The sequence below is a fragment of the Schistocerca americana genome, chromosome 3 (assembly GCF_021461395.2).
Source record: "Schistocerca americana isolate TAMUIC-IGC-003095 chromosome 3, iqSchAmer2.1, whole genome shotgun sequence".
In the NCBI taxonomy this organism is placed as follows: Eukaryota; Metazoa; Arthropoda; class Insecta; order Orthoptera; family Acrididae; genus Schistocerca; species Schistocerca americana.
In genome coordinates this window covers 372877551-372890707 of record NC_060121.1, presented here as the reverse complement: position 1 = coordinate 372890707, position 13157 = coordinate 372877551, and the positions used below count along the sequence as shown (strand labels likewise).

At 38.4% G+C, this 13157-nt stretch overlaps 1 protein-coding gene across 4 annotated transcripts in view; it reads left to right on the top strand.

Annotated features, from left to right (window-relative positions):
• LOC124607155 (folliculin) overlaps window positions 1-13157 on the top strand; it is a 163792-nt gene that overhangs the window by 128948 nt on the left and 21687 nt on the right. For all 4 annotated transcript variants that reach the window (XM_047139367.1, XM_047139366.1, XM_047139369.1 and 1 more), the window contains 2 exons: window positions 1396-1591; window positions 11026-11128. In XM_047139367.1, coding sequence (XP_046995323.1) covers window positions 1396-1591; window positions 11026-11128 — 299 coding nt within the window. The remainder of the gene's footprint in view (window positions 1-1395; window positions 1592-11025; window positions 11129-13157) is intronic.

Genomic DNA, 13157 nt, shown 5'->3' with positions numbered 1-13157 from the left:
CCAAAATGAATGGCCTCTGCCAAACTGTGGCCACGAGCAAAGTGTACCACCCTGTGGCACTATATCCAGCTTGATTTTAATGGCTACTTTTCTGGATGGTCCAGAAAGGAGTTACCCTTACAACACATTCTACACTCCTGAAATTATTCCGGCCTTAGCCTGCAATAACCAAATGTCCCACCCAACAGTTTCTGCCCCTCTGTCCTTTCAGTTACTCCCAATAGGTGTTCCCCACCCTTACTGTGCTCGGCTCTCTGTCAACACACCCAGCAATCTTGTCCCCTCTCTGCTTTTCTTCTTTTCTGCTCCCCCCTTCCCCTCCCGCTCCCCCCCCCCCTTTCCCCACAGCTTTCAGACACTGCATCTGGCAGCCTTGTCCTGCTGTCTTCTAGTCCCTGCTCACTCTGCCAGTCAGTGCTCTTCTCTTATTCCACCCACACCCTGCCATCCCTCCCTCTTCACTGCCCCACTTCCAAGTGCTGCTTTTGTTCAACACAACAGTTGCAGTCTGGCTAGAGCAGGTAGATATCATTCGTGTGTGCGTGTATGAATGTGTGTGCATTTTCCTTTCTTTTCTGATACAAGCTCTGGCCAAAAGCTCAGTGTGTAATAGTCTTTTCATTGTGTGTGTCTGCAACTGAATGTGTCATCTTAACAGTGAGTAGCAATCTCTCCTTTTCATAATTGTTGGTGTCCCAACCAGTACTTTCCATTGTTTATCTTCAGCTTTCTTTTGCATTATTCTGTATATTTTGTTAGCAACTTGAATGCATCAGATATTAAGGTGACTGCCATAACCATATGAACTGCATTATGGATAAATCAGCGATATCTGAAAGTTTCAAACTACTACACCAGCAGGTAAAATGACCTTTCTTGAACTGCTAGTGGCTCACTAGATGTGAGTTATATTCAAAACTGTTTTATAATTTTCTAAATGTATCAGCTCTCAAAAGAACTTTAAAATGAATGATGTTTCTTCATGGTAGCTAATGTTGTGAGGTTGAACACTTGGCTGTAAAGAAATAGTGTTTTATATGGCCAACTGAATTTGTTTGTATTGTCAAACTTTGTGATACCTTTATTTGTAACATTAATTTTGAAATGTCGCTATACGATCATATATACTGAAGCATCGTGAATACAGTCTTAAAGAAGTGTCACGTTCCATGTACACTGTCATATACCTTGTCTATGGAACAAAAAGTAGTCTAATGAAAATAACTTCATGTAACTCTAAAAATCATAAGAACTGGGAAGAGAAAATTATTTCAAACAGGTGGTAGTGACATTGTAACTGACAGTTTCTTTATCGCACATATTTTCTTTTTGTTTGTATTTTGCATTACTACCTCCAGTGATAAAATGTTTGCTGTATGTGTGATACTTCTGCAGGTCCTTATACCGCAGACATGTTGCAGAGCTGTTCTTCACTCTGAGGAGTATTTGGATCCCACTCATTGCAATTTACTTGGCCTTGATTCATGGGTAGCAGCACCACAACCAAGTTATACTGTATTACGTGTGGACATTCTCCCAACGAACCCGCCTCAGTACAAGCTGACCTGGGGAGGGACTCTGCCAATGAAGTGTAAGTCCAATGGATATATTCACATTATTCTGTAAAAAAGAAAAAGTGTAATATTACATTGATATAAACTGCATATAATAAAGCTTAAAAGTTGATGCCTCTCTAATTTCAAAACAAGTTAAGCCGTAGAAAACCAGCACTGAGATGTGGGTGGGATGGATATTTTTACTTAGTGTCTAGACACTAAAGGCCCCCGTAAGTGAGCAAATGTGTTTGTCAAATTTGCCCTTGTCTAGCTGCAGATTTGTCAAACACACACTTGCACATACAAACAAACTTTGTCAGTTTAATTTCAGTTTGATGCAGATGTTGTTTGTGTTCATGAATATTCTGACAGTAGTGAGAATGGCCACATATGCAGACAAAGTTGTTCTGGCTTTTTGCACTGTGTTTAAAGAAGAAGAAGAAGAAGAAAACAAGACACTGATCTAGGGAATTGCTTAAAATGAGAGAGAGATTTACCAATGAAACTCTGTTAAAGGAAATATTACTCTCAGAACCTGATGATTACATCAAATTTCTTTGAATGGTCAATGAAACCTTTAATAGCTTGTTTATCAAATTCTCTCTTACCTAGCCATCGATGTGTCAGACAGCATGTACCAACAAAGCTTGTCAATTTAACCTTGGTTTTGAAGCAGACACTTCTCATGTACTCTGTATTTTCACATTAATGAGAATGGCTAGAATGAAGAATGAAGAATATCTGGCATTGACTTTGGCACTGTGCTTAAAGAAGAATAAGTAAACAAGATACTGGCCCAGTGAATCGTTGAAGTGGATATAGATAATATACACATGAAAACCTGTTAAAGGAATTGCTACACTCAGAACGTGATGATCACATCAACTTTCTGTGGATAAACAGTGAAACTTGTTTGAGTTACTTCACCCTCACACTACAAAAGAAGGCACAAGTATGCAAAAATTTATTCTCTTCTACTTTGTTCTGTAATGACAGACAGTTTATCAAAATATCACGTAGCACTCATTGTCTATGGAAGAACCAGTGAACTTAGATTTTTTTATTACTTCATTGCTCTCCCGCTTGTATGTTATGCATAGGGTATCAATTTCTTCTGAACCTCATCCTACACAAAACATTGTGTTCAGGAGAGGGAGAAAAAACAGAACATCTTGAATGACTAGAGGTAGCATTTTCATATTCACAGGAAATTTCTATTGGTATGTTCTGCAGAAATGCTTAGCATTTGAATAATGTTGGCCCGTGGGTTCAGGGTCTACATCGATATTGTGGCGCAACACCAACCACTGGTAAAATGTGCCTGTGGCTCTTGTTGTTGCTCTAGACCAAGGCAATGAATCAGTGTGACTTGAGCAGATGTGTAGGATGCCTCAGAGACATTTGCGCGAACTGTGCTGTCGAATCAGCGAACTTGAAATAGGGTGCATTACTGGCATGAGAGATTGTGATGCATCCATTTGGGAAACTGCTGCTCATGTCGGAGCAAGTGTTTCAGCAATGCAATGGGTGCGTGCAGAATGGTTCACGGAAAGCCGTAGAACATGATGAGATGGTTCAGGTTGCACCACCCAACCCCAACCCCCTCCCCCCTCTCCTACTCTTAGAAGATCGACACTTCATCTGAATGGCATTGCAAGACATATCGGCATCTTCCTCAGCTCTGGAGCAACAGTGTAACATGTCGTACACTATCAGGGGTGACAGTCTGTCACTGTTTATTACAGCACTGGTTATGTGTGTGTCATCCACTTCTCTGCCTACCATTGACAGATGTGCAGAAACATGCTAGATAGCAATTGTATGTGTAACGACGTCGCTGTAAACAGATAGTGTTTTTGGATGAACCCAGGTTCTGTTTATGTGAAAATGATGGCCACATTTTGGTTCACCACAGACATAGGGAGCGGTATCACAGTGACTGCATTCACACAAGACATACAGCACCAACTCGAGGCCTTATGGTGAGGGGTACTATTGGGTACAACCACAAATCACAGTTGGTGTATGCACAGGGTGCTGTAACCTGTGTGACCTGCGTGAATGATGTCCCGCAAGCCGTAGCCATACCGTTTCTGCACAACACCCCAGACACAATTTTTCAGCAAGTCAGTGCACAACCACATATTGCTGCATGAACACGTCCCTTCTTGATGTCACAGGATGTCAGTCTTTTGCCCTGACCTGCCACATCGCCAGACATGTCACCAATTGAAAATGTGTGGGATACAGTATAATGATAGGTCCAGTGCTGTGACCCAATGGCAGGTGCCACAGATGATCTTTGGAACCACGTGGATGGCTATACCACATCACACTATTTGTGCCTCACACACATTATCATCACGAGTTACCAGGGCCCATGGCGGACCCTCTGCCTACTAGGCAGCGGGACACATGCTGAACTAGGGTGACTGAAATACTAATCATTTCTGCAGAACATACTAATGTATGTGTCCTGTGATTATGAATGCCTTATCTCTAGTCATTCAACGTGATTTGTTTTTTATGAACATGAGTGTATGTGACTGGGAAAGATGTGTCACCATTACTATTTTGGTAAATCTCAGTGTTGTTTTGTTTTTATCCTTGATCATAGTTACTGTGGTTGTGGAAACTCATGATACAGTGAGATGAATTGTAATAAATGTATCTTTCACTAAACATATGTGGTGAAAAATTAACACAAACAAGGTCCACTACCTTGTCATACTTTTAATTAGTCAAAATTTCTCTCAAAGATGATCTATGCTAGACAGAAATGTCATCCAGCACTGTACACAGCCAGACATTTGGTAAAACAAACATTGTGAAAATTGACATATCGTTTGATCATGTATAGAATTCCTTAATAGAGGACTCAGAAACTGAAAATGAGATTATTGCAGCAAAAGCAGAAATACTGAGTCCTGTTTTCAAATGTTTCTTTACTAAGGAAAATGTTCCTTTACTAAGGAAGATACAAAAGTACAGCTCCAGTTTATTCCTCATGCCACCACAAAGATAACTCGTGATGTCTAATGTGAGCTTCTTGGAAGTAACATATTCCACTTTTTTCCACCTAGGCCAATGAAAGATGTTTGTTAGAAGTGAAAATGTAGTTTGGACAGTTGTTAATTGTAGGATGTCACACTGTGCTAGCTCTCTTGCCAGCCTCCAGACATTGGCGGAGCGCGATAGTGAATAAACCTCTCATACTGCTGTGGCTTAGCGCTTGTTCTTTGGACATCATGATTCGGCAGTGCCATGGAGGTCTAGGAGCAAAAAGATGTGTGCAAGAATGTAAATGGTGAAAACCAACTAAAGAATCAGTATTGGAACTGTCATTCCATCGACTTCTAATGTAAAAGCAAGACACATGTATGTAATAGTCTGTCATTAGCTACAAAGTAAGAGAGACCTGTTCACCCATCATTGTACATGAAAAACATTGAGGCTAAAATATCATTTTAACCATAATATGTAAAGATTTTGAAGATAAAACTGTGACATCTTCACAAGTCTTTTCATCAAAATAAACCATAAAGATGACAAAAACCTTATGAAAGATATCTTAGACCAGCTGGAAAAGGACAGAATTGTATTTGACATTGTAGATGACATTGCTACGACAGTGCCGCAGTGATGTCTGGTTCTAAGAAATTTCTGGGCAAGATGCAATGATGGTTTATTCTTTGGAACTACAAAATAACTCTGCATTTTCTTTTCTTGAATTGGCATTATACTAAAAGACACCTAAAGGAGCCATGCCTATGGTCCTCAACTGTGTATCTGAGACCAGCTAGAGAGTCTGAATAGATTTATGTGCATCCCATCAGGAAGAGACTGTAAAGATTTCGTAACTGCTGTGATTCTGGGACCAAACTATTACCTCCGTGGGCAGAATTCATAAAGGGCTCCAAAGTCCTTCAATGAACTTCAACTATTCTGCACTAGACCTGAAAACTATATCTGACAAATTCTGTGAAGAAAGACAGGGCATTAGCAGCCAAGCCTCTTCAGGAAGAATCAGACCTGTACAATGAATAGGGTGTCTTTGTTGTGAGGCTTGAGTGTTGAATAAAGTTGGATAAAGATTTTATGTTCGTGGTGGATGACACACACTACTAATACCACTGTAGCGCTGCTGTTATCACTGAGATTTAGATACTAATGAAGACATTCTAATTGTTCGAGTAGATAAAATTTTGGACTTATTAAAACCAGGAAGATACAGAAAATTTAAGGGAGATCTCACCACTTCTCTTCTTAGTATAACGAATAAGCTAATGAAGGCCTCTTAAGTTTCTCCCATCGACAAGATGGGTCTTATCAGATCAGAAGCATTGGCACCAAGATTGTACGGCATACCAAAAATTCACAAACAGGCCATTTCACTGAGACCTGTTGTTACTGCCATTGATTGTCTGACCTATCGGATTACCAGACACTTAGCCACTCTCCTATAGCCATTTATAGGAAAAATTGACACACGTTAAAGATTCTGGTAATTTTACTGAAAATTAAAATCCTTCAGGCTTAGTTGAAGTAATATTACGGTCAGTTTTGATGTTGTTTCTGTGCTTACAACAGTTCCTCTAAATGAGGTGATGTCACAGTTCGAAAGTATTTTTGCAATGGATATGACAGATCTCTTAATGTTGTCTCATTTTCTTTCACTGGGATAACAAATTTATGAGCAAAGTGATGGTGTGGCTATGGGGAACCTACTTATTGCAGTTTAATGAATTTTTATGTGGAAAAATATGAAGCAGCATCCCTTCAGATGGCAAAGAAGGAACCCTTATGTTGCCTTTTCATGGATGATACTTTCATTATGTGGACTCAAAGAGAAAAAGAACTACCTGAATTTCTAAAGTTTCTGAATAAAATTAATTCTAATGTAAATTTCACTATGGAAAAGAGAAAGAAGATCAGATTTCATTTTTGGATGTATAGGTACTTAGAAAACCTTATGGAACTTTGGAGCATAAAGTCTACAGAAAGCCCACTCATACTGATAGATACTTGCACAGAAATCACCATCCCAGACAGAAAAGAGGAGTGATTAGAACATTGGTGGACTAGGCTAGAAGAATCTGTGAACCACAATACTTGGAAGATGAGCTCGATAATTTAAGAATGGCCTTCAGAAGAAAAAGGCTACCCTGACAAAGAGATAAATAGAGCATCTATATCCTAAAAAGTGTAGAACTTCTAATGAAAAAAGAACCAAATAAAGGGAAAATTTTCCTTCCATTTGGAAAAACTGTCACAGATCACATCAGTAAAGTACTTAGAACATACAGTACTGATACCATGTTTAACCCAATGTAAAAGGTGCATGAATATTTGAACACTGCAAAGGACCTACGCCTGCTGCTTGCTACCGCAGGAGTATATATAATCTCTTGCACTTGGCGGCCAAGTGTACATAGGAATTACAAAAAGAAGCATTAACACCAGCCTTAAGGAATGTAAGCAATTATTGCCTGGGCAAGACATAAATCAACAGTAGCAGATCATGCACTAGGACTGGGAAACCACCAAATTCGTTTCTCTGACACTGTGTTTTTAGCAGGATCTAATAGTTACTATGCTTCGTTGTACACAGAGGCTGTAGAAATTCAAAATCGCAAAAAAAAATTCAAGAGAAAAGAAGAAGAAGGATTGCAATTAGACAAGTTGTGGGCCTTTCTGCTAAATAAAACAAACAGCACAACTCTTTACCATTTCAACCTTTGTAGTATATGTCGGTGTGACTCCATGGTTTTAGACAAGAGTCTGATGCTGTCATGAACCATTTGCTGCTTGGATACAGATAAGCAGTTGAGCTTGCTGAGCTTGTTTGAGTTCATAACTGCTTTCTCAGTTGTTAAAGCCTCTGATGATATCTCAAGCATTGAAAGATGAGACAATAAGCAGAGAATTATGCCGTATCCTTTCACCTTATGCCCATAAGGCAAATATCAGCAATAAAAGTATGCAAACACTGGTGATGACAGCCTACATTTGTTAGTCTGTTATCTGCAATTGATTGACCTCCTCCATGCCAACCATCATGGATTCTGTAAAGGGGAGGAGGGTAGACAGTAATAAGAAATCAAACTTACATGTTTCTTACAAGATAAATGCAATCAAATGGATGCAGTTTAGTTTTTGACTTCTGTAAACCATTTAATGTATTTATTAACAAAAGTATCATTACATGGGGCATCAAACTAAATTTCTGACTGAATTGAGAATTTCATAGTAGGAAGAATGAGTGCATGTTAGAATCACCAATAGATTTAGATGTAACTTCAGGTTAGTCCCAGAGAAATGTGTTGAGACCCTTGTTGTGCATATTGTATGTTAATGACATGGCAGGCAGTATTAATAATAACTTCAGGCCTTTTCCGCACAGCTGTACAAACATCCAATCAGGTCTTGACAACATTTCAAAGTGTTGCAAAAATCAGCAACTTGTTCAAATGTTCAAAAACTTAAAATGGCACACTTCCCAAAATACAGAAAAGTGGTAGTCTTTGACTACAAACAACATCAATCAGTCACAATTGGAATCAGACAACTCATACAAATGCCTGCATGTAACAATTTTAGCAAGTGTTATTCATCCTACTACATCTTGACAGGAGAACTTCATACCAAATTTTAGGTTATGTCCATCCAGCCCATGTGGCATAGAACCATATCTTATAATATTTCTACCCTTTTGTTACCCTGTTTAATCACAAGGTTTTGACTTTTTCCTCAATGCTGAAAAAACTGCAACAACATTGGAGTGACTCTCTCCCTGTCTCTGTCCCCCCTCTCTCTTCTTGCAAATGTTGCTTAATTTAAGGTATTAACTAATTGACAAAACTGGTAGGTGATACTCTAAATTGGATGATATCATTGTATAAATGTTTATTGCCTATCACTCACAACTGGAATAGATCAAGGAATTTGTAACACATCACCTATAAGTAATGCCCCCAATGCATTATGGATGCACTGGCTTATGGTAGTTCCTATATGCGAACGGGTATGTCTGAAGATGAGGCTAATGGCCTTGAAATTGATCATTGAGATAGTTCAATTGTAGTCTGAGGCAAATTCGTTTTTACTCTCAAGGCAAGTTTCCTTTTGATTACAGTTTTCGTTTTTGTTCCTGTGTTGTGTCTGAATAAATTTAAGATGTAGCACAAGACCTCCCAAGTTTTTATGTTGAAAAATATACATTTACCTAGAGACAATAAATAATAATTTATTGCAGAAAATTTTGAGTTTTTGGTGTACATTCTACATTTTAAATTGTTTGACAAACTGATTTTAACAGGTAAATTATACTGTGTTCCTCTTTTCCTGCAGTAACATAACTTTAACATTAAGGTTGCCTGTTACCACAGAAATGAAGAAAAGAAATGTAACCACGTGACAGTTAGATGAAATCAAGTTCCTAAAAAGTAGGATAGGACTAACAAGGAGAGACAGGATGAGAAATAAAAGAGTAAGGGAAACTGTGAAAAAGGAATTCTTGCAAAGCAGAAAAGAAAAATCAAAGCTAACATGGTATGGACACTTTAAGAGAATGGTAAACAAAAGGATTCCCAAGAAGATACATGAGATGGTGATTCAAGAGAAACAATCAAGAGGGAGATCAAGGGACAGAAGACTGAAAGGTATGAAGGAGTGTGTCAGAAAAAGAGACAAGGACCGAACCAGAGTGAACACAGAAAGATGATGGGAAAACAGGACTAGATGGCAAGGCCTATGTACCAAACAAACCCAGCCTGGCCCTGGAAACTGTTCAAGGTGCTGATAATGATGTTACCACAGAGCACAATAACTAACAATTTTTGATGGTAAAACCATAATAATATTTAAGCATCAGCTCACTGGATTTTTGCAACTGTGCACAAGTTTAGGTGGTTTGGTGAGTGAAATTGAAAGTTTGGTGGCTTCTTGGTGGAACAGATAACCAAAAACTTCCTGATTTAAAATTACTCTTGCATAGAACACTTAACATTCACTTAAGACAATGTTAGTTTGTTTTATTAATTTATTCATACATAGCAAAATAAGAAAGGTTGAGGGAGGGCGGGCTGAGGGTTAGGTAAAAAGTGGGTTTGCAGATGTGAAGAGGGGCAAAGCAAAATCTTGTGCTGCCCTAGTTATGCCTTTGAACATGAGTCATCATTTCTCTATACTCACTACCACATTATCCAAAATATGCTCATAGCAGATACTGAGATACTGAATTTGAATGCTAATTTATATATTTAAAAAAAAAAAAGGGGGGGGGGGGGGTTCTGTAATCTTTTGTGCTTGGCTGTTTTGACAATACCTAACAACAGAAGTCACTTACTTTCATTCGCAGTTTTTATTTCCACATGAAACTCTTCCAGTAGAGTAGTCTGATTATTGATTGGCATTCCAGTTTTAGAAGTCCACATTGCTTTCATGCCTTCTAGATGTTACATGATTATACCCAAGCCAGAACATACTGTGATGAGGGGTGACGTGATCATCTTGAAGATAACAGTGATCCAGTGTAAGACAATATGTAGAAACCAAAACGGTCTGTCATTGCAAATATTTGTTTTATACAGTAACTGGTTTCAATCATAACGATCATCATTAGTTTTAACTGTCTCATTGAAGTTCATAAAAGAGGCAAATAAAGTCTGTAGTCATGATTGGCATTGTCACATACTATAAAAACATAATAAAATTTTAATAACCACTCATGGCTTGTGATGCCGGACTGTTGTTAACACCCTTCATGCATATAATTCTGGATTTGGCAAACAAAAAGAGTGAGTAGTATGTCTTACATACAGAATTGCAATAAATTCAACAAATAATCTCTGTGGATGTAATGTGTAAGGAATACTTCTGTATGTTGTGGATTGAAACAATTAGGCAGGAGAAGTTTGTTACTTGCTGAACTACATAGTGTCAGGTGTATAAAATTTCAATGTTATTTTGAGATTTAACAACATTATGAGATTGGGCAGTAGTTGAAAAAATTGCACAGCAATTCCTAGTCTCTGTTGAGTAATAATTAATAATACCCAGTCTGTATGTGTGTTCTCTCAGAAATAATGCAAGCTCTAAAGCTGAGTTACAGTCAACACCCTGTTGATGTGCCCATATACTGCTCAATGCTTGTTTTATATGGTGAGTAGTTGAGTTAACTAATACCATTAGTTATTTATTTTATATGCCTATAAATCTAGTGTTGTACTGAGTACAACAAACATTGGACCAGTCCTTAAATACTACAAACATTTCTTATACTGAATATAATGTATAACAATAATGGAAATTCCTGGATGGAGCAATACATAAAATAAGGGAAAGCAACCAGTCATCTATAGCGGACTGATGCATGGAGCATAGAGACAACAAGAAATAATATTAAATATGTTACATAACATTTTGTTAGGGAGAACATTATCTCTAATTATACTTTTCATTTATACAGGCCCAACTGTGCTCATAAAAATTGAAAAGGCCCTGGAAAATACAAAACTAAGTGACACTGTTGTCCAGTATCAGCTAACAGCCTTGAAGGAGGAATGGCTGAAGTAAGTTATTAGAAAATTTTTACATTTCTGTTATAGACTCTTTCTGAATCAAATCCACAGTTTGTTCCTAGCAGTTGTGTAAGAGACAATCCAGACAGAAATTTATCTGTTGTCAGCATTTGGTCTTGACTGATTTTGTTCTTTTTGTAATTTCCTACTTAATTTTATTTTGTCAATCTCTATAATGGTTATACAATGTCCCAGCATAGATAGAGGGGGTAGTCAAATAAACAGAGGAGACATCATCCTATTGAAGCTCCTGCCACTGGTGTGAGTACAGTGTTAGAAATTCATCTGTATCAAAGCCACATGATCATACTCTAATACTCACACATCTAAGTCTACAACTACTCACCACAAGCCATCTCATCATGTGCAGTGGAGAGTATTCTGTTTACAACTACCACTGCGAAGGAAGGGTGTGAAGGAAGAATTGTTGGTAAGAATCCATGTGAGCTCAATACTCTGTTTTCTCGATATGGTCTTTTCTCGAGATATGTTGCTACATGAAACTTCCTGGCAGATTAAAACTGTGTGCTGGACTGATACTCGAACTCAGGACCTTTGCCTTTCACGACCTACCCTCATTCCACTGTAGAGTGAAAATCTCACTCATGTTGCTACATGGTCTGGTGCATCTAGTTTGGTGCAGTGGTTAGAGTCACTGGCTAGCATGTTGCAGATCACTGGTTCAAACCCAACCACCAGCATTATTTTTATATTTCATATTTATCATTTCTGGAAGATTCTTGTAGCCTCGTATGTTTGTAATGTTTGTATATTCTTGAATATTCAATGTTTGTATACATACCAGTGCTCTAGAATATTTTATGTTTGTATAAATATGTGCACTTTTTGTCCATGAGGTCAGTTATGTAATGACCTTACATTGGTGTCAGTAATAAACGTGCTTTCAGTTCTAATCATTCTATTTCTCTGACAACTCAGCTCTCAGATTTGGACTTGATTGTGGTTCTGACCTGACATTGTTTTGTGGAGATGCAGAATACTTCAAAACACCTATGTGATCATGGCTCCAGTTAGGCAACATAAGAGCCATTGCAAACAGTACATCATTCTTAAGATGCATATATTGAGGAGCAGATGGATACAAAAGCAGCAGTAAGTCAGCTGAAAAACCAGTGTCCATCAGCATTTTCCAGAGATGGTGGTCAGGAGCCAATGAAATGGCTGAAAGGATTTGACCAAGTCACAAAATACAGCAAATGAAATGGCATGGTGGATATGGCAGATGTGTACTTCTACTTGGATGGCACAGCCTGGCACAGGTTTGAGAAAAATGAAAAGAAGCACAGTGGCAGGGATAAATTCCAGGCTGATTTGAAGAAAACATTTGGCAGCTGTTCACAGCAAGTCCACTTTTCAGAAGAACAATTGAAGACCAGAGCTCTATCATGGAAAAATGACACAATCATACATACAGAACGTTTTGGCCCAATGCCACATCATGGATTTTCACATGACAGAATCTGACAAAATCTCGTAGTTGATAAAAAGAGTCACAGAAGTCATGTACCAAGGTCTTTTGGCAAAGATGTCACAACAACAGAGGAAGTCATCAAGTGGTGCCAGCAAACCCAGCAAAGGCAACACAAAAAAAGTCAGACAAAAAAGGTATGACCGACTTGTGAATATGGTCCTTATAGCAGATGTGGAAGACCACCATGAGCTCACCTTTTTTATATGCCAGATAGTAATAGCAGAGATACAGCACTGTAAGCAACCAGACATGTCAGACCGAGTACACAAGAGATAGCAGCGTTGAATGTCGACCTGATGCATCAGGAGGTGACAGAGAGTGTTGAAGAAGAGATTTAGTATTGATCTTTGCCACCAAACTACACTACCAGTAGAAAATGCCATGAAGAATGGACTTTGCCAACTCAGACTTTCACCACTGCCACCAAAACAACAATCCGGCATCCGACCAGTGCAGGTACTACCATCTCCTTCTCCAAATAAAGTGCCCTACAAAAGAACAGACAGTTGTCCACTAATGCAGAGAAAG